At 35.7% G+C, this 22017-nt stretch overlaps 3 protein-coding genes and 2 non-coding genes across 6 annotated transcripts; 4 read left to right on the top strand and 1 right to left on the bottom strand.

Annotated features, from left to right (window-relative positions):
* Nucleotides 1–138: 138 nt before the first annotated feature.
* On the top strand, nt 139–14799 carry LOC113504585 (23 kDa integral membrane protein-like). Of its 2 annotated transcripts, none has more exons than XM_026886959.1 (7): nt 139–293; nt 7871–7939; nt 9234–9370; nt 9807–9992; nt 11811–11984; nt 13537–13794; nt 14090–14799. In XM_026886959.1, the coding sequence occupies exons 2-7, from the start codon at nt 7924–7926 to the stop codon at nt 14159–14161; spliced, it is 843 nt and encodes a 280-aa protein (XP_026742760.1). In that variant the 5' UTR covers nt 139–293; nt 7871–7923; the 3' UTR covers nt 14162–14799. The 2 variants fall into 2 exon arrangements, with proteins under 2 accessions (XP_026742760.1, XP_026742761.1); XM_026886960.1 differs by lacking the exon at nt 139–293 and adding an exon at nt 6107–6528.
* On the top strand, nt 460–1395 carry LOC113504672. Its single transcript, XM_026887089.1, has one exon. The coding sequence runs from the start codon at nt 460–462 to the stop codon at nt 1393–1395; it is 936 nt and encodes a 311-aa protein (XP_026742890.1).
* Nucleotides 14800–15175: 376 nt separating the features above from the next.
* Trnag-gcc lies at nt 15176–15246 on the top strand. Its single transcript has one exon. It is a non-coding gene; the product is annotated as a tRNA-Gly (tRNA).
* A 639-nt stretch (nt 15247–15885) lies between these two features.
* On the top strand, nt 15886–17213 carry LOC113504637. Its single transcript, XM_026887047.1, has 2 exons — nt 15886–16261; nt 16752–17213. Exons 1-2 carry the CDS (start codon nt 16135–16137, stop codon nt 17156–17158), a joined length of 534 nt encoding a protein of 177 aa, XP_026742848.1. The 5' UTR covers nt 15886–16134; the 3' UTR covers nt 17159–17213.
* Nucleotides 17214–19150: 1937 nt separating this feature from the next.
* On the bottom strand, nt 19151–19221 carry Trnag-gcc. The gene has a single exon. It is a non-coding gene; the product is annotated as a tRNA-Gly (tRNA).
* Between the last annotated feature and the right edge of the window lie 2796 nt (nt 19222–22017).

Here is a 22017-nt window from a genome sequence, read left to right as displayed (position 1 = left end):
TGGATCCATAAATTAGAATAGCACCATAAACGTTCAAACAGCTATAATCCCTCACATAAATTACGTTTACTTTCTTAACCATAAGCCATATTCCCTTCCCTCCGGACCTCTGAGAAGTTCAGACGCGTTTTAAGTTATCCACGTTTTATCTTTATTTATAAAAACACAAAAATTTAAACGACTAAATTTCGTGCAAATACTAGGAGCGCATTCATCACAGAAGCTATCGCGCTAGCCTACTACTCACGCAAGCTTTATAAGTGTGCTGCAAAGGATAAAAACAAACAATTACTGTGAGTAAAGAATTCCCTTATCTTACGGGAGGTCAATTTATATTAGACGGAAACCAGTTTTGTACGATTCTATCGATTACCACCAGAATAAGTTGACCCCTGACACATTAAGTCTTAATTTGCCTCTTAAATCTACTGGTAGCCTGGTACTTTGCGAACACCGAGTATGCCGATCAACCGTTCTCCGCCGCCACAGTCGGCAGTACCCCAGATATCTACTGCGACATTGCCTGTGCCAAACGTGCAGGCGCTTTACACACCGCTTAGTTTATCCGAACCTAATCTGAATTTGGGCACTGACACTGCTGTTACTGTGATTTCGCCAAATATTACATTCAGAAACACTAAGCGTAAACTATCTAGTGGCACCGACGTGAACACTTTAGCCGATTTTATGTCTGAAATGAGAGAAATGCTTCAGGAATTTAAACTACAGCAGGACGAGAAATATGACAAGTTGTTTTCCGTTGTAAATGGGATACGCGATTCCTTGGACTTCCTAACTACACAACACGAAGATCTAAAACTTCAAGTAAAGGTGCTAGAATCTGAGCGTGAAGGAAACTTGAAACATATAAATGATCTTGAAGGGAAGATTGAGAACATGGAGCAAAGCGCACGGTCTACCTGTATTGAGATAAGGAATATTCCCTGTTGTAAATCTGAAACGAAACCCTCTCTACTGAATACTGTTATTGAAACTGGTAAATTGCTGAACGTCGCAATCCAACTGAGGGACGTCAAAGATGTGTTTCGCATAAAAACAAAGGACCCAGCTGTCAAGCCAATAATAGTCGATTTTACCTCGGTACTTCTTAAGGATGATTTTCTGCGTAAATTTCGTAACCACATTAAAAACAGTTACAAGATAACTACGGAACATCTTAAAATAAGTGGTCCTGCAAAACGTATTTACATATCGGAAAATTTGTCAGCCAAGAATAAAAGACTCTTCTTTCTGGCAAGAGATGCAGCAAAAACCAACCAGTTTGAATTCTGTTGGGTCTCACACGGGAGGATCTATGTTCGAGAAAGGCCTGGCAGTCCTCACCTTCAGGTGAAGAATGAGTCAGATTTAGCAAGTATTGTGAAAGCTGCGTGACTATTCACTGTGAAAGCAAAACAAATCGCTGCATTTGTAGTTCTTATGCTATGTTCCTTTCATCTCTTGCATTGTCTTAGTATTTTGTTATATTGTAAAAACACATTCAAATTATTTTTTGTCTTCACACACATCACACTCTCTCTACAAATACATCTCTCATCCAAGCCTCACTCACTTTCCTTCAGCCAATTCACACATATTTCACTTCTACGTACCCGTACCCATACTATCCACAATTTTTTTGGAACTAAACAGTCAATTAACTCTTTCATGTATTTGATAACGCGTAGAAAGCGATATCACAAAAATTTTTCTAGATTGCCGATTAGTGTTTTCTTTTGTAAAATATGTAATACACGTCCCATTTTTGGTTCCTCTGCAGACCTTTTGATGTTCAATGGATGACTTTAGTACTTTAACGAGCGAAGTTGAAGGCGTTTCTGTTTCTAACAGCTTCTTGAGCTCTCCGGAAAACAGTGGACAATTCCTTAACACAGCATTGCACGATTTTAAAATTTTTCATACTAACATTCGTAGTCTTAACTGTAATTTTAATTATCTATTGGTATATCTGAGTAGACTAACATACGTACCTGACATGATTATTTTAAGTGAGTGCTGGTTGAGTAAATGTCAAACTATTCCCTCTATACAAGGCTTCACCTCTTACTCCTCATTGTTTAGAAGTCAGAATGATGGTGTGGTTGCCTACATAAATAACTGTTTAAATGTTATTGTGGAACAACCCATGCTACACGATGCAAACTGTTTAGTCATAAAGTTGAATGGTATATCAGCCTTTATTTCCGTTTATCGTTCTCCATCAAATAGAGATTTGACTCTGTTTTTAAATAGTCTTGACCGTTTGTTATCAGACTTGTCACAATATAAGACTGTTGCCATAATTGGCGATCTTAATATAAACATTATGCCAAATTGCACTGACTCCTACGCTGCTGAATATTTGACTCTTTTGGCTTCGCACGCGATGCTTCCTGCTCATAATTTTCCAACGAGACTTTTGAATTGCCTGGACCATGTGATACTGCGCTCCCATACCATTGCCACAACTCTTGTGCTCGACTCTCTCATTACCGACCACTCACCCACTGTTACTTACTGTAACCTAAATATTAAAACAAATGCTCATAAGCAGTCAATAAATAAAATAGATGTCGCCGCGGTTGTCGAATGTATTAAATATGCCAATTTTTCATCTATTTTTGAATCTGAAGATCCGAATTCAGCTATGGAATACTTTGTGTCAACTATGTCCACTGTCATTAAATCTCACACCTGTACCTCAATTATTCCCAGTAAGAAGCGTATTATTAAACCGTGGATTACTCCTGGCCTTCTAAGGTGTATACGGCACCGTGACAAATTATATCGCGCGTTTAAAAAACATCCGGATGACGAGTCACACAAGTTGGTTTTCCGCCGTTATCGCAATTTTTGTAATAATATTTTACATAAAGTTAGACTCGAATATGAACGTGCTGAGTTTCAGAAGGCCAAAAACAGTCCTAAAGATACGTGGCGGCTTATTAAACAGATCGCAAATCTTAATCAAAACAAAACGACAGCCTCGGAACTCTTAAATTGCTGTGCAAGTCCCTCACAGTCAGTGGATAACGCAAATGACTACTTTTCGAACATAGGCCGACAATTGGCAAATGAAATTAAACAATCTTACTTCCACAAAAACCTTGCTTCCAGTAAGTATCGCAGTTCTTCTCAATCTCCTCCTCTACACTCAATGACGTTGCTGAATGTGGATGGTTCTGAGCTTGAAAACATTATTCTGGGTCTCAAAGACAAAAGTTCTGCTGGCATTGATGGTATTACTTCTACCATTGTGAAAGCTACGAGACATGCAATCATACCAGCCCTTGTCCATATTTTTAATTTGTGTCTCTCAAAAGGTACCTTTCCTGAAGTTTTTAAAACTGCGATTGTTCACCCAATCTATAAATCTGGGGACAGAAATAGTGTCACAAACTATAGACCAATCTCGGTACTTTCTACTGTTTCTAAAATTTTCGAAAAAGTTATAAATATCAGATTAACTAAATATCTAAACAAACACCATATTTTAGCACCAAATCAGTTCGGTTTTAGAAGCGGTAAGTCCACAGATGATGCGGTTTTGGAACTTTCCGACACAATTGTTGAAAATTTCGAAAAGAAGCATAAAGTGGTTGGTATCTTTTTGGACCTCTCAAAGGCTTTTGATACTGTTTCTGTTCCCATCCTACTCTCAAAGCTGAATGATATAGGCATTCGTGGTATAGCTTATGACCTGTTTAGTAGCTACCTGACAGGCCGTAAACAGTCCCTTAAGATAGGAAACTATATAAGTAGAGAAGAATCTCTTACTTTTGGGGTTCCACAGGGCAGTGTATTGGGACCGACCCTATTTCTCATATATGTGAATGAGCTGTGTCAGTTACATTTACCCAACTGCAAAATTATCACCTATGCTGACGACACAGCTCTAATAATTCACGGTAGGGATTGGTGTGAGGTTCAAAAAAGCTCAGAACTGGCCCTCAATTCCGTCATGACATGGCTAACCACAAATCTATTGACCCTTAATATTAGTAAGACTAATTTCATAGCTTTTTCTACAAATAAGTCTGGTCAGCCTGCAATCCCGCTTGTGATACGTGCTCATACATGTGCTAATCCTACACCTAAACCCACCTGCAACTGTCCCAAAATTACCAATTCTCAGACTGTTAAATACCTGGGGATCTTAGTGGATACTCACCTTAAATGGAAAGAGCAGGCTGATGCCACAGTTTCAAGACTGAGAAAGCTTATTTATGTCTTCAAGAAACTTAGATTTGTTGTTGATTTTGAAAGTTTAATTACTGTATACTTCTCGCTTGCTCAATCAGTGTTAGGTTATTGCCTAGTTGTATGGGGAGGAGCGCATAAAACGACTATGCTACAAGTTGAGCGTGGACAGCGTGCTTTGCTTAAAGTTCTAGCGAAGAAACCGATACGATATCCAACAAAGACGCTGTATTCTCTGTGCGAGGTTCTCACTGTGAGACAGTTATTTGTATTTCAAACCGTACTCCGTAAACATTGCCAACTTGTCTACGACCCGAGTATTTGCAGTTCAAAACGCCGGTCTGATAGGATATGTGCCATAGAAGTTCGCAGAACTGATGCGGCAAGTCGCCACTTTAAACACATTAGTTCCAAATTGTACAATAAAATAAATAAAAAAATAAGTATCTACTCGTTAACTAAGAATAAACTTAAAATTAAATTAAATATCTGGTTAAAACAATTAAGTTATGATGATACAGAAGAACTTGTAGAAGTGAAACTCACATAATCCTTTACACACGCACACGCACACACACACACACACACACACACACACACACACACACACACACACACACACAACCTACATACACGTTCATACATACAACATGCACAAATTTACATACATATACATACAAATATATTTTACTTTCCTCACCGTAGACTACTTTTATATTGTCTAATTTAACTAATAATACATAAATCACGATTTCTGGTATTGTACTGGAACAAACTACCTCTGGAGAGGGGCGCTGATAACCGCGACACAGTTTTATACTACTGCTGTTATCAACGTTTCAATTTGATTATATTTGTATGTGTCTCTTGTTCCAATAAATAAATTATTATAAATTAAATTATTATATTATATAACAGAGAATCAGATCAATTGTAACTTGAATGTTTTGCGATAAGATTCATTCCTTGTTTAAAAAAAATAAAATTCAAGTTCTTAGGGAAATGATTGGCTAGGCTAGTGATTGCAAATAACTAAAAATAATAATAAAAAAAGGAGTTTTATATCGATAATATTGGAATGTGGAAAGTGGCAAATGTAACATAACCGGAATATTATTTTATTGAGAGAACTAAATTTCAAGGTATTTTTGAGAACCAATATATTCTAAAATTCTGCAACTGTTCTTGATGCATGGTTGCCTAAAAAACTAGATGTGATTGAAGCAAAATTGATTTAGATATAATTTTGTATACGTTAATAGCTACGTTAGTTTGAAAATAATGTGTTGCAGCCATTAGCGCCCACCTCCGAGACGGGAGTGACGGGAGATTCTAATAGGTTTCATACGAACAGCTGGACCCCACCCCTCCTACACTGCAAAGAACTTCAGTGTTCTTGAAAGCAGTTCCGTCTACACCACTGCCAACTACAAACGTGCACATAAAATCTCCATAATTCCACGGTCATGAAACTCTATGTTACAGTTAATTCTGTAGGCATCCCAAAAACGCGCCGTCAATTACTTGGTCTGTAAATTCCAATTGTGACAATTTGTTAACTCAAAAATAGCTCAATTCTAGCAGTTGACACTTAGCTAAGTGGGATGGTGATCATTAGATTAGAACAGTCTTTAACTGTATTTTTGGTACACACGTCGCGGCTACCGGTAAGCCCTGCTCATTTTCTGTCTCTCTGTGAGACTTTCAACTGTATAGCTATTACAGTTCACGAGTCAGCCCGGTGGGTTCCGTTTGGGTATGGAAGCCGATTATACGAAGCCAAATATGCGATTTTTGTAAGCGACACTTTGAAACAAAATAGGGTAGACAATAATGAATAAACTACCTAATACCACATTAGTGTAATACTACAACTGTGCTGTACTCACAGTTTTCAAATAGGTAGTTATTTTTCAAATTTGTCTCTATAATTGTCAAAACATTTTCACAGAACACGATTGTCACAGACAGAGTCACATGCAACACAAGTTCCACATGTAAACAAGGAATCCTCCTACAACCTACATACATATATAAAAAATACTACAGTTTCGAAATCACGACGTGAACTAAACATTTAGCACTGCATGACAACGTAAGCGCTAATAGAGGGAAGGAAGGGGCCATTCAGAAATCTTATTTCGACTGTTAACACCGTATTAAGACATACCTCTGCCGAAGAACAGAAAAAAAAACATAATATTTTGTATTTTTTTTTGAGGAATAATTTTTAGTGCTGGACGTTTTGTGAGTTGACTGAGTTCGGTTTACTGTCAGTGCCATTTTGATTTGAAAATGTGATCCATGATTAGATAGATCGTAATTCAGGTTTGTTTTCATATTTTAACACTTTTTTTACTAGTGAGGGCCTTTCATAGGCTTCAGAATAAACATTTTATTATTTTTAAGTTCAAAATTTTTATTTGCAAATACTTTACATTTGATCGCTTACTGTATCCGTCTGTGGCACCATAACACCTGAACGAGTGAACCGATTTGGATTCATATCTCATTTGAAAGAGGGTGTCTTACCGTATGTCCTAGTAGTTCTGTTTTTCCGCTTTGTTTGATACATAACCAGCACATACCTAATGTTTAAAAAGCATATAGCAGTCGGCAACAGGAGTTTAGTATCATTACGACAGAACATAACAAAATGGTTTATATGTAATATCACAGGATATATAATAGTACGAGTGATAGTAAAACTTTCATCGTTATCGTAAATGATATTAAATTACGTCACCATTTCTAATAATATGACCACATTTTATTATTTTGCATCGGAATTATATTAAAAAGGATTCATTATTAAGACTCCGCAGTCTTTCCGCCTATTTCCAAGATGTTTCTCATAAACAGTGTTAGCTAGCCACATATTGCGGTAGCCACTTTAAATAAAAAATTGTCATCCAACCAATTAGTTTTCTTTAGCCCATTTGTAAGAAACCAAATCAAAATCAAAATTGTTGGGAGTCTAACCTCAGGTTTGGGAGTCTGACTAGCACTTGAATGGTTTAATTTTCAAAAACTGAGTTGTTTTCGTCGTTTCTCTTGTATTTTTTTCACTTCACTTCCGACATAGGTTTGACTCAATTGATCATAAGTATTTTCTTTTATTTCATAGATTTCTTGAGTCTTTGAGGTACTTAGTAAAGTTATAATAAAGTAAAATAGCATCTTCATCTCTAGATTTAGCATCTCTTTCTCAAATTATACTTCTGCATTAAATCTTAAACGTCATCAAAAAATACCCCAAACCTACATAGCAAATACTGTGTAGGTTTGGGGTAACTTTTCCCTAATATATTATCCATTATTGATTTTACTACCTGAAACCTGTTCAATTTAAATGTGATGTATAGACTGGCACTCTCGCTATAAGCTACTAGACAAAAATCAATGATATATAAAAACAAAACGAGAAAACCCATGTTTAAAATACACAAAAAAGAGGAGTGTTAACCATTAGTAGATTAGACCTATCAAACAGACTTAACAAAGATATACCAGAAGTCGAAACAAAACACAAACGCTGTACTAACTTTGAAAGACGTAATTCCACTTCGGAACATAAATCATGGTGAATGAAACCAACCTCTATTATATGTTAGAAACCGAGCATTCAACCATTGGAGCCGATCGTATTGTTATTATTGTATAAATGCAGGTCCAACGGATGTGCGGCTCATTTTCGACGAGATCCCCACAGATTGGGACGACATGGCCACTGTTGAGGGTAAGCCAAATTGAACATTAATTAGAATTAAGAAAGTTTATAATTGAGTGCCTTGGCTGATGATTGCGATAATGCCTAATGATGGTGATCATTTGTAATTGATATAGCATGATAAGAAAGCAAGAACACAACTAATAATAATGATAGAAGTTAACAGTGATATGGAGTTCTGCATAAATTTAGAGGTTAAGACATTCAACACCTTTAACAGAAAAAAATAATAAAAAATCCTGAGATTTCTAGTCAAATCAATTTAGAGTTTAGGATGATAAGTAAATTTGTGATGAACATTTTAGTGCATTCAAATCTTTGACTTAATATTGGTAAACGATTCTTTCATGACATTAGTAGCTTTTCACTTAATATTTAAGACTCTATAAGAATTGCAAAAACCAGCTGTGTATCAATTGATTTCCAAAATAAACCGACCACTTTTCGTTTATCCGATAGTTGGTTTCCACTATAGCATTGCCTACAATCACTGCATCTTAACTTTTCTAAATTTTACATGGATACTTAACTATTCTGTCTCTAGAATCATAGCTATTTCAAGTGTTATCAGTGACGTCAGTGATAGTGCTGTGTGTTATACGGAATCTGCACACAATAGTGTTGGAAGTGAAGTGTAAAATCCAAACGATGAAGAACTCACTTCAGACTGACATTAAACGATAGACGATATTACGAATGCAGTGATAGATATGGACCATTGACTTCCAAATGCAGCACGTGTAGATATAGTTGTATACAATGAAATAAAAACTCTTTCTAAAAAAACATTTCGTGCGTGGAAATAAATATTGTACTATAAGAATGTAACAGTCTATACCATAAGAGAATTTTATCCTTCCACATTCATCAGATGATAATATAATGGCAAAGTGAAAGCGATGATAAAAGATATATTGGACAATCTTAAAGACAAATAAATGTAGTAGATAATCATAGGGTATTGTTTAGACTTTAACTAGAAATTAGATTTAGTTGAAGCTATAATTAAATGGATTAAAAATTATGGATCTTAGTAATATTCTGAGGATATTTTGATAATCATCAAAAGCTCCATTGTAACCAAAGAATACGAACCTTTTTATTTTTCACCACCAACATATTAGAGAAGTTAAAATTAATTCGAATTTCCAATCTCGAAGATGCTCGTCCAGTAGTATCAAGTACCATTCAATTCGTGTCTAGACATTACGTCACAATACAAAATAACATAGCTAATACACATGAAATAGGAAACGTGACGCGTGACGCTACGCACGATAGTGATGCATTTGTTATCTTTCAGCAAAAGAGTCCGATATCAGAGATGACGTCACACTTGAAGCCAGAGGCCACGAGAAAACTCTGGAGAAATCAAGCACATTGTCAAATGGAAAACATTGTCTAAAAGCAACCTTCGTGGTCCTAGGAATTATATCTGTGGTGAGATTTATTTTGTATTAAATTATCATGTGGCTTGTTAAACACTGCTAGATGCAGGTAAGTGGAAAAATCTTATATCATGTGGTAGTATCGAATTTGGATTTTTTGTTGATCGAATTTACCCTTGAGTTGAGCGGAAGAGACTGCAAGACTTGCCCTGCATGTACTACACAGGAATCATCGAAGCAGGAGCATCGAATTTTCCCTCTGTAAAGGCAACTTGTACTCAAAATATTTTGTATATTCTGAATTTCTTTCATTCTTACCATTAGGTAGCTATACCTACCTGAATAAGCTGGTCAAATTCGTCTGCCTTCTGCTATTTAATGGCCAATATTCAGGTCTTAAAATCTTTGAAATCATTCACCACTAATCTGACAAACCCGACAGTGTAATTATGCTACTTACGTATTAGAACCCACCCCATTATTTCCAGATAGCCGCACTGGCACTAATAGTACTAGCAGTGCTAACCTCCATGGCAACGAAGGCATACGATGCAGAGCAGACCAGTCGGATGGTGTCAATGGTACTGCTGGCGGTGTCAGCAGCAGCGACCGTCTGCGTCGTCATATACGGAGAGGTGGCGGTCTTCAAGAAACAGAGGAATCCTGTGCATATTGTAAGTTGTTAACTTTATTTTATTATCCTTGGGAATGTGTAGGGAAGAATTATTTGTACGCTGAAACTAATTGAATCGTTTGAAGGTATTGAAGTGTGAGGTCAGTCACGTGACTAGATGATCGGCGCTTATGATTGTAAATTTTATCACTTGAGTGCGTACTGGTAATTTTTTAACTTTTCTTTACTAACAAAAACATACAACATTGTCAAATAAGAACTGGTGAGCCTAACTTGGTGACTTTTTTATGTGAGACCAAATGCCAGCTATTTACGTTGAATAGATAAAGAATCAATAAAATCGGATCATCAGAATTTATGTATATAAATTATTAAAAAAACAGACGAATTTATGTTTCCTACATATATTATTATTAATATGATGGATATCTAAGTTTAGTAAACATATCATCCCTAAAACTATTGATTCATTTAGAAAAGGGGACAAGTAGGCATAGACATCGCTACATAACAGTATCGTAGTCGACAATAGAAAACATAAAACAAGAATATGAGAATGGCATTTCTCAAGTACTAGTGATGTGATTTGTAGTTTAATACAATCTCTCTAAGCGCTATCTAAGTAGGATATAACTTAGCTACAGGCCGTGGTTGCATCACTTTAAGTTCCGGAACAAACTAATCCAGAATCAATTAAAGTACACATATTTTATTGTCACGCAATAAAAAACTAGATTTATGTATTTTTTATAACTTAACTCTGATGTATTGGTATAAGAACAATATGAGTGTTCAGACTTACAATAAGTCGTAAAATGTTTTATAACTAAGTTTATGTTGGTGTCTTTACTCGTGGAAAATGTATTAAAAGAATAAAATTAAATCATCGCGTTCTCAAACGTGAACGAAGATCCGTTGTGGCCTAAGTCTTAAATTCTGAAACTCTCGTTCTGTAAACGTATGGCTTTCGATAACGGGCTCAATAAAAAAATCCATCCATATAATTTTTAACTGCTTTCTATTAAGAGTCTTTCTGTACGTGTTGTCAATTAACATCAAAACAAGACATTCTTATTATCCTGCAAACTGACTTGTCTAATTACACCTTTTATATTCCCTTTCGAGAACTCATTTATTATCATTATCAGTCCATGTTGTCTCACAGCTGAACACAGGCCTTTACATTTTCCCTCTCAGGAGCAAGTCTTTTCCAGTCCTTCTTGTAGTAGTCGAGCTTATCACGACATCAACGCCTGGGTGCATCCACCACGTGCAAAATATCAATAAGCTACAGCCATAGTTTCAGTTATACCCTGTTCCTTATATTTTCCACCAAGGATACATAATATAACGCCAAGGCAACTAACACGCAACCTTGAACAGCTAATTTATTCAAGTTCAATGGAAAGCTGGCATATCACGCGAACTTAATAAGTTTGTCTCTTGTCGCTTGTCTTGATGTACTGGATCAGGATCTATGTGGAAAGCAAGACTCGTGGAAACGCAAAAGTTAAAAACTTATGTTTCTCTGCATCGGGATTTTTCCATTTTGCATGACAAACAAGATTGTATTGCCGTTTCTCTCTGATTTTCCTATGTCCCTAATTATAGGTAATTGGTGCTTGCATGGGATGGTACAGAGAAAGTTCCTAAAGGTTTTGCTTTAGTATCAGGTTTACTTCTAGTTATAGGTTAGATGTCAGTCAGTGTCTTTCAAATAAGTAAGGCCCCAGAAACTTCCTCCATACCACTAGTAACGAAGATAGATTTCGATGGCGTGCAAGTGGGGAGGCCTATGTCCAGCAGTTGACGAATATGGGCTGATGATGATGATGAAAACAAAAACATTGATTTCCAGGCAGCAGTAGTCCTGGCCATCCTAATCATCGTCCAAGCCTTGATAGCTGGTATATCAGTGAACGTAGAGCCGTCTGACGAGGCCAAGCTGCAGAAGTCTCTCGCGGAATCCTTCAAGCTGGCGAAGGACGGGAATCCGCGCCACTCCAAGATGTGGTCCATGACGCAGTCTGATGTAAGTTAATATAATATTGCCCAACTTTCACACAACGCCATCTTGCCTGACACTAAGCAAAACTTGCATTATGAGTACTAGGCATAAACATACTTATACAGTTCTCTCAAATACATAGGTATTATAAATAAATTACATCCAGACACAAAACAAATGATGATGACTGCTCGTCACACAAACATTTTTCTTGGGTGGGAATCGAACCCACACACAGCAAAAAAAGATCTTATTCTCATATAGGACGGAAAATCCCAGATCCTGCAAAACATTTTATTTGTTTTCTCATTTCATTAACAACTTGCATTGGGCATGCTTACATTAAAGTAAAGTCTGTAATCTCTGGTGAAGATTTTTCTGCTTCTTTTTAAAACAAGAAAATTATAATGAGTTGTATCTTGTTTCTTTTTAATTCAGTTAAACTTTATAATCTGAACTACTGTTCAGCTATTTATTATTAGATATTAAGTTACTTAATTTTTTGTCTCTCCATCCGTTCTCACGCAAAGCAAAACTGTGATTCAATTTAGTAATCGATATTTTCCGTATTGGATTACACGAATACCTAAACTTTGACGTGTGTATAGCACGTCTATTATTACCTAACGACGATTTCAAAAACTTCTTTTTTTCGATGGCAGACTACTATTTCTAGAGCCCAAAAGGTAGATTCATTGAACATTTTCGATTAAACATCTCTTTTTGCTTTCTTTTACTCCTTACTTCACCAACATAGTCCTGTGTCACTATGTTTCGTGTCCATTAAAACCACAAACGGACAAAGATTAGTACCTCTAGCCAAGACAAATTTGTATAAACGCTATTTTTTATAGAAAACACTCAATGAGAAATATTTGCAACGGAAGAAGTGGTTGTTGAAAGTGCTTAACCTACTCCGAAGCATGGTCCTAGAAACTACCACACTTTAGGACTAACAAACAGATTAATTCCGTGACTTCTTGGGCTTAGCTCGGGATTTGCTGGTGTTGTTCACTATTCGCACTTGACGATTAAAACAGTAAAGCAATCAAACTAAAGTTAATTACATGAATCAATGAGAATTAAATTAATTAATGAGACGAAACGAAAGAGGTTTTTTTAATCACGAATTGGAACATTAGCATAGGAAAAGGGATAAAGTAACAAGCTCGGAATACCTTTTGATAAGATTTTATCAAAATATATTTTCATTAATGTGTAGGTATGTAGTACCAAGTATAACCACAAGTTTTATTTATTAGGATCATTTTTGTTCAATTCACAAGTTTTTGAGCACGTGACAGTTTTAGAGGGGGCCGAGCAAGGCGAAAATACGCTAAGGGGATTTTCCTTTATAATGATTGACATAATATATAATATTATTTGCCTGGCCAGGTGACGTTGTTTTTCCAAATCCTTTGATAAAATTTAGTTAAACCAAGAGCTATGATAAACAAAGCCATTCGAACGAACGAAAAAACAAGAACTAAGAACATACGATCCCATTTTCAAACGCAATCTCACTTCGATCTAAATTCTTGACCGTACTTTCCACACTGCTATTTTTTGCCATCAGCTGGACTGCTGCGGGGTGTACGGTCCTGAAGACTACAGAAGCTCGAAGCTCCCCTACTACTTCCCGCCGGACGTGCCCATCGCGTGCTGCCCCTCCTATGACCCCTCCAGGTCTGACCTCGTCCAGGAGCGAGACCGGGAGCTCTGCAAGGTCAAGAAGACGTATTATAATGGAGGGTGCAAGGATCTGGTGCTGCTAGTGTTTAAGGAGACTTCCTCGATGGTGCTCACTGTCGATATCATATTGATGGTTGTGGAGGTGAGTGAGAAGATGTTTGGTTAGCTCTTCATATGTGTCCATAGGTTTCTTGTGAGTTCGAAGAATGCACTGATTGAGTGGAATTTCTGTGTTCTTGATGAGTTTCTTTATTAAACAAAAGCATCGATTTTTTTTTTAACGCCATATGGCATAATTATTAATTCACTGCGAGTGATAACGGCCAATTTTTTTTGGTAAAAAACCTTAAAAAATCCCTTTTTTATCATTGCTTAATTATTTAATTATGAACATTGACACGTATACCTTGCTAAAACAAATCTTGTTTTTTTTTCAGATTATCTTGATGATAGTCGGTGCGATCTTATGCAGCAAACAATGGATACACAAAGTCGAACCATCGAAGTGATAGGAACAACCTCCTTACAGTAAGGCTAATCACACTTGCCAGCAAGAAGCAGCTTGTTAAATACTCTTTATAATTTAGATAGTTTTTTTTATGAAATTGAGGCTGAACGGGGAACAGAGCAACTATTAAATCGCATTGTACATTTGCTGTCAAGTCTGATAAGTCAGCTGCAACAAAACTGCCAAAATAACAAACTAAAACCGCTCGAAAATGTGTTTTATATGGATAAGAAATAAAAGAACTAAAAATACATCCTTCAAAATGTGATATGAGTAATAGTGACATCTAGCGGTGAGAGAGAACAATGCATCGAAATCAAGTATACACCAGAGCGATCTCAACTAGCACTAACTGAGAAGTTGAATAAACTAGTTACTAGATGGCGTTACACGCGACTCCTATAATTTTTGATCGCTCTTATTAATATATTGATATGTAAATAATAATAAATAACAAATTTATATAAATTATGCGACTAATTATATAGTTTATAAGTAATTTTATTATATTCTTGTAATTTCGAGAGTGAATGTAATTTTTACTGGCCTGTTTTCAATTATAGCTATAATTGAATTGTTGTTTATAGTTTACATTTTAAAGAAATTATTTAATAATAAACGACGAGAACACCATGGTAATGAGAGTTTTATTTTGAAATGACCGCCATCTGTTAACGACGACTGATGACAACTCACTGGATTAGATGGCGTAAAACTTTAGTATCAGAAATGCATACTAGATGGCAGGAAAAAGGCCTTGTTTTTTATTGCTTCACTTTTCAGTTTATTTACTGAAGGCTATTTATTATTCATGATTGTTGATAGAATAGATAAAAAAATCTAAAAACCAGTTCAACGACAGAGTAAATAAAATGTTTAATAATTATTTTGAAAAAAAATTCACTTACCTGTATTGTGAATTCAGCTTTGATAATAATAATGTATTTATTTTGGTTATCTTTACACTTCTTTGATCAATTAAATATAACGTGTAATTTTTACCTATTTTCTATAAGCATCGGTGGTTCAGTGGTAGAATGCTCGCCTGCCACGCGGGCGGCCCGGGTTCGATTCCCGGCCGATGCATCGTTCTTTTTGCGTTACGCAACCTTTTATCGGCGCAATTAAAAATACATGGTATTTTAATTAAGCTATAAATCATGCAGTTAATTTACTATTACGAGATTAATATGGAATTACTCCACGGATTGCGCCTTAGCCCGTAAGATACGTTCGCAATGAGCTTATATTACTCCCATACATTATTATATTTCTTAATTGTGTATTACTTTAGTGCAGTTCTTACAGGTAAGATCTTTTCTTTTATGTAACATTTAATTTGGTAGCCGTATGCATTTTTTGCAAGTAAAAGATTATTCCAGTGACTTATATCCAACTGAAGGTTTAAAGGGCAATAGGTAATGATGAATGATTTTGATAAAGAATTGAACAAAACTAAAATAAGACATTTATAAAAAAAAAATTTAGATTCTAAAAGACATTTTTTTTTTGTTTTCTTTGCAAACACATGACTTGATACATTACGTACTCCTTTTAATTAGTCTGATAAAAGTAGCCTTAGTGTTTATCTAAGGTGATAGCTACCACTATATCAAATCTCATCCAAATCGGTCGAGGCACTTGGGACTGAGCCGTTAAACCTTTACGTCCACACCAACATATAGACACTCATATTTATATAATTAGTGTGATACAATTAATACAGTGAATTTACTGCCTCATCATTGGGTCATAAGAAACTACTGGTTATTATTTTTTTGCACAAGCAAATATCCCCTACACTGGACTTTCCAAAAAATCTCTTTACCAGCTCCCTGTACCTGCATTTTTCTTAACCTCTTAACCACAGTGCCTCCAGAATACTGCTTGGCGAATTTCAACGCAAGCGACTGCAAGCTCAAGCCTACTCCAGTGTTCTCGTACTACAAGCCTGGCTCCCGATGCGAGGTCAGCATGTGGAGGGGATGCCCCACGCAGAACAAATTCCAAAATGAATTTCTTTGCACCTTGAATTGTATATTTAGGATGGTTCCACCAACGCCAGAAATAACCACACTCAAAACCACTCCGGAACCGCCTGGTAAGTCAGCTTTAACTTCAAAAAAAGGGCTATAAACCTTAGATTTTTAAGACTTGATTTTCGGTATCTAGCAAAGTTGACGAAAACTAAAGCCAGAATCGATGTCTTCAAATTTCCAGGAATATATAGGTCTTGTTCTGTTGAACTACTTGTCTCGCTGACTGAACCAGGGTCACATCCATGTAAAAATAACTTGGTTATAGTATTTCGCAACACAATTGCTTTAGTACACGTATTTCTTATCTGAAATGGAGACGAATCATCCATATTTAGTACAAGTCTCAGCCAGTTTTAGGGTTTTTATTTGGAAGTCTATTGATATGTCTACTAAAGTCTACTTTGAAATAAATCACTGCTTATTAGTTAGAATTTCAAGCTATTTGTTACAAAATTATCGAGTCCCAAATAAAATAGAATGAATACCAAGAGCGGCTTACTTAAATTGACACTCTGGACACCTCTTTGACTTTTGATGGTTTTCATGTTTTAGAATGCCAAGTACCTATGAACACTGGTCAATGTAGAAATGAAACAGTAACAGTCTTCACTCACGTGTCGGGAAAATGCATAGAGGCAGGTTGGGGAGGATGCGAAACCAGAAATAAATTCGAGACAAAATACCAATGTGACGTCACGTGCGAGACACATCAGCAACTTGAACTAGAAAAAGAACTAAATAATTTAAGCCAAGAAGCCCTAGAAACGTTTAACGAGATATTACACGTCATTGAGGAGGAAATCACCACTGATCTACCAACAACGGCGACACGAGAATCAGAACCGCTGACAGAAACGGAAGCTGAAACAGAAGCACAAACAGAGACTGATTCTCCTGAAGTGGAAACCACTGCAGAAACGACCACTAATCTTGATTTCGAGGAAGTTGTCAATACTTAAAGTAATATTTTTGTAGTTCTTGAGGAAACACATTCTTCCTCTACTGAAATATAACCTTAAGTTGTTGCGCTAAGCCCCCAGATCAATATAAATTCGTTAGTGACATTTATTATTGTGTTATCAAATAAAAATAATTTAGTGAAACTTATTTCATAACCTGTATCTGGATAAGTTTCAGTTGCACCTGTAACATCCTAACGTCATCAGAATCAATGTAATATGCTTTTTATTGCTAACATATTAAAAAATAATAGTTTTTACTACTTATTGGGCTTTAAATTGATACTGGAGGGGCGATAACAGAGTCCAAAATTATTTACATAATATTCCTGACGTTAGCACCTTATATTAAACTTCAACCCATCCATGAATTCAAAAACATCAATACTTCGAAACTTGTGATTTATCTATCCAAGTAACCTTAATCTCTAATTCGTACTATCACCCCGAACTTTACTATATTGTTTCATGTCTACCATTACGTACTAAGGCAAGTCTAAGGCAAGGTTGACCAATTTTATCAGCTGTCAGATCTTGACTAAGATTGGATGACAAGACTCACAACTGATTTTCTGCCAATCAGCCTTCAAAAGAACGACTAGAACAAAATAGCTTTCCACTCCAGTTGAAGACATGGACGCTAGTAACTTAACCTTCACGATAAGCATATAACGAGCCCTTCAATTTATAACAATGCAGCCATTATATAACTTCTCTTGCTCTAGTAAGTCAATCCCCTTTGCTCAATAGCAATGGCCGATATCGATAAATGATCGAATACAGATAAAATCGAGATTTCAATCGATTCAACTTGGTAATTGACGTGATAATGGTCCACAAGTCGACATGTTTATTCCTTTTGATTATCACTTTGCTAGTTGATATAAATGGCAGTTATAACGATGATCTGGAAATTCTTTTTTTAACTTTAAATAAGTGCTCACCTATTTTATAATGGCTTAAAAATTGTACGAGTTTCATTTCAATCAAATTCGTTCGAATCGAGTTCGTTCTCTGGGCTCCGGTTTTGCTATTGACCAATTTAATGAAAGGAAATGGGCTTAAAACTACAATTTTCATATTATTTAAGCATTATTTAAGCACTCAAGGTCAATACAATTCATTTCCAATTATTGTGTTGGCATAACGCTTAAGAGAATATGAATAATTTCAACTTTAATCCAGTTGCCAGTCATTCATCGGCCATTGTAAATAAGAATCGGGGCCCTAGAGTGCGCCGCAATAAAAAACATTCTTGTTTATTCTATTAAGTTCTAAATTCCTCCATATTTTGTTTTTTTTTTAGTTTGTTAATTCAGAATTTAGGATTGGATGAAAACTTGAAAGAAACGAAACTTTTCATTTAACGTGAAATTGTTGTCATTTGACCCCCTAAAAAATCATCAAGTTTGGCTCTAAGTTTTTTAAAAAGTATTATTTTAATACCTTATCTTTAATGTTCCATTAATAAAAACTAGATGAACGGACCCATCAGAACATAGCTGTTTTAATCAATAACAATTTTGAAAACATAATTACCTATATTATTTTTAAATAAACAAACAGAAATTTAATCTTGCAATTGTCATTAGTCCCCAATCCAGCTTATACGTAGCTTCATGTAGTTTGATATTTACGTCTAAGTATTTTTCTTTAGCAACCGATAGAATACCAGTATTATAATATGAAGGTCACACCACCCCTGCTATGAAGGCGGAACGAAGTTCAAGGTCACACAGCCCTTTAAAAGGGGACCAAAAATAACCCCCGTTTTCAGGGGTGCATTTATTAACGGTGACTCTCGCAAACGAAGGGAGTTTTTAATCAAGAGTCATATTGGAATTATACTTAGGTAGGTACTAAAACATATTTTGGTCAGATTTTTTTCCTTTCTTTATCAAACGACTTCAAAAAGCAGAAAACTCTCAATTCTCCCATACTTAAAAAGTAAGGATACACTAAAAAATACCATATCTGTTTTCAAAAAGAAGATGCATCGGCCGGGAATCGAACCCGGGCCGCCCGCGTGGCAGGCGAGCATTCTACCACTGAACCACCGATGCTCATGTGCAAAGTGTTGAAATAGGCAAACTAAACAATAAAAAAAAATTGAGTAATGACTACAAGTTATCATATAAATCCATATAATTGCGTCACACGTAAAGAATTCCTACCACAGTTTGTACAGGTGGCTTTCGGTATTTAGAGTGTCAATATCAGAAATATTCACCATTTCACCGACCAGCTATACCTACACATAAACTGTAATTTTGGATTTTATAGGGAGTATGCAAGTTAATTCAAATACTTAACAATGACGTATTTATTGACTGATGAAGGCACATTTACCTGTGACTAGTTTTTGAAATCAATAATTTGTATGTTCAGAGGTGTGAGTTGCTATTAAAATTATGTAGATACAAAACTATATTTTCTTAATTGTTTGAGTAAAGAAATGATCATTTAATAATTAGTTTCGCTTTCGTTTAAGTGTTTGTTCCAATCAGATTTTAGTAAGGAAATGCTAGGTAACAGAACTAGGTAATATTGTCCGAATGTAATGTCCATATCAATGTAATAATAATCATAATTTGAATGCGAATCCATTCACAGAAAGCTATTTGTTTACAAATAAACGTCACAAATTCGCGTTCGGAAGTTGAAAGGTCACCGCGAGATGGCGCCAACATGCTAAACAAGATGGCGGTGACCGAGCAGCTGATCGACCACACCTGACGCGCACCGGCCGAACCGCGACAGCCAGCGAGCACAAACGAATGACTCAGTTGCGCCAAGACTTAGCGCCGCGGACGACGCGCGTACTGCGGAATTAAAAACCGCACGTACAACCAACGATATCGATGTTTCATTCACGGAAAAAACAAATGATGTGAGCTCCTAAGTACTATTGCGTAACGGAATAATATGTGTAGAGCAGCTATAGCTGTAGGTATCGATTTAACATGCTCTCGATATAGGCCAGTTCTCAGTCAGTGTGTCTAGGTCAGACGATTTCGGTACTTAGATCCAATGTTTATCTTATCGTAAGGTGCAATTATTTGCGTGTGATTGTTGTACGGAAGTTGTTGACTTGTTATCAGTAGCTTCTGTGTGAAGTGATTGTTGTTGTTTTGTTTTGATTTGTGTCGAGGATAAGACAATGTTCGGAGTATTTATGAAGCGGTGGAAACCTAAAAGGTGAGTCTTAGAGGCATAAACGGTAGAGACAAAAGAAGAAAAATATTGTAGCGAAAGGCATAGGATGGGTTATTTTCATGACTGTATGACGGTAAAGGTTGACATTTTAAATACATTCATATAGACTAAACTATGTACGATAGCTAGGAATGAAAGCGTCTAATTCTCTTGATTTTTTGCAGCTAAATTTGGACTAGTTTGGCACGTCGACAGATGTTTCTTATGAGTATTACATGTGAGACTGTTGACAGTTTATATAGATGAAGTAATAGCAAATAATTAACAGATACTTACCTACGCATATCTACACTTGTTTAGATAAGAGGAGAATATCAAAGTCGAGTTTCAAGAACCCGTTAAATAGGTTTGATAGAGGTGATAATAACATTAATTCAATAAAATAATTATTGAATCTATAAAATAATTTAATTAAATCAGTAGTTACCACGGTATACCTTGAAACTGTAATAAACTAGTGAGATTCTTAAGCTTACCGTATAAATCCGAATAAGAATGAACATGACGTACCTATTATTAAGCCTATTTGTTTCTATCATCTGGAGAAGTGTAAATTGTCGTCATTTCTGATACCAATCAATCAAAATAATGGTCTAGACTTGAAGCTAATCTTAACATAACAATCTGCCATGAAATAACATCGATAATTCATATCAGAAGACTTCATAATATAGAAGCATCTAGCGAAGCTGATAAAGCCATTAAACGGCAGAAACATTATGAAAAATAACTATCAGGTTACAAAACGAACTAGATTTTGCCCGCGAACCCGCCCACTACTAATCGAAAATGATCCCCCGGGAACTGAAATCGGGATAAAAACTATCCTATGTGTTAATTCTGGTTATATAACCTGTGCAGCAAATTACGTCTTACTTAAATCGTTCAGTGGTTTTTGGATTAAAAAGGAATAAGCATACAAACAAACTTTCGCATTTACAATATTAGTAGGATATTGAGAATATATAACTTAATATAGATGTGAATCCATATGACATAAGTATTACGAGGACGTATGGTTATTGAATAATATCTAACGGCTTATTGTGGTTTTGTGTTACATCAAAACGACGGCAATACAAGTTTTTGTTATTCGTTACATACAATGCTAATAAATATTTATTACAGTAAATCTATGTTTTCAAAAATTAATGACGGTATTTAAAAATGTACCGCTAATATGAGTTCTAAATGTCATGCAGCGATGTTAAGAGTTAGAGAGGTTCTAAAAAAAGAAGAAGGCATTCAAATAATACTTAATATTAAAATGAGATGTTCCTGTTGTATGAAAGAATAGCTGCAAGAAGGAAAATTCAAGTAAAAGGGGACAAAATAATTGCCTATTTTAATGTACTTAACTAAGCAAATATTCTGGATGCACTTTTTTCGTAAATTAGCCAAGTTCTATTCTAAGATACTTAAAAAGAAGCTTAAAAAAAAGTCCCTCCTATCTTTTAACCAACCAATTTTTTCTTGTGGAATGTATGTAGGTGTTTCTACATCACACAAATCCATGCTGAAACAGCAGATGTGTGCAAACAATACCACACAAGTTCACTTTACTGAGTGCAGATTCCTCTGACTCAGCTAATGTGCAAGTATCGGGTTCGACAAGCAAAAAACATTAATGCAAGTCATACAAG

The sequence above is a fragment of the Trichoplusia ni genome, chromosome 22 (genome assembly GCF_003590095.1).
Source record: "Trichoplusia ni isolate ovarian cell line Hi5 chromosome 22, tn1, whole genome shotgun sequence".
Lineage (NCBI taxonomy): Eukaryota > Metazoa > Arthropoda > Insecta > Lepidoptera > Noctuidae > Trichoplusia > Trichoplusia ni.
This window is presented reverse-complemented; position numbering and strand designations above follow the sequence as displayed.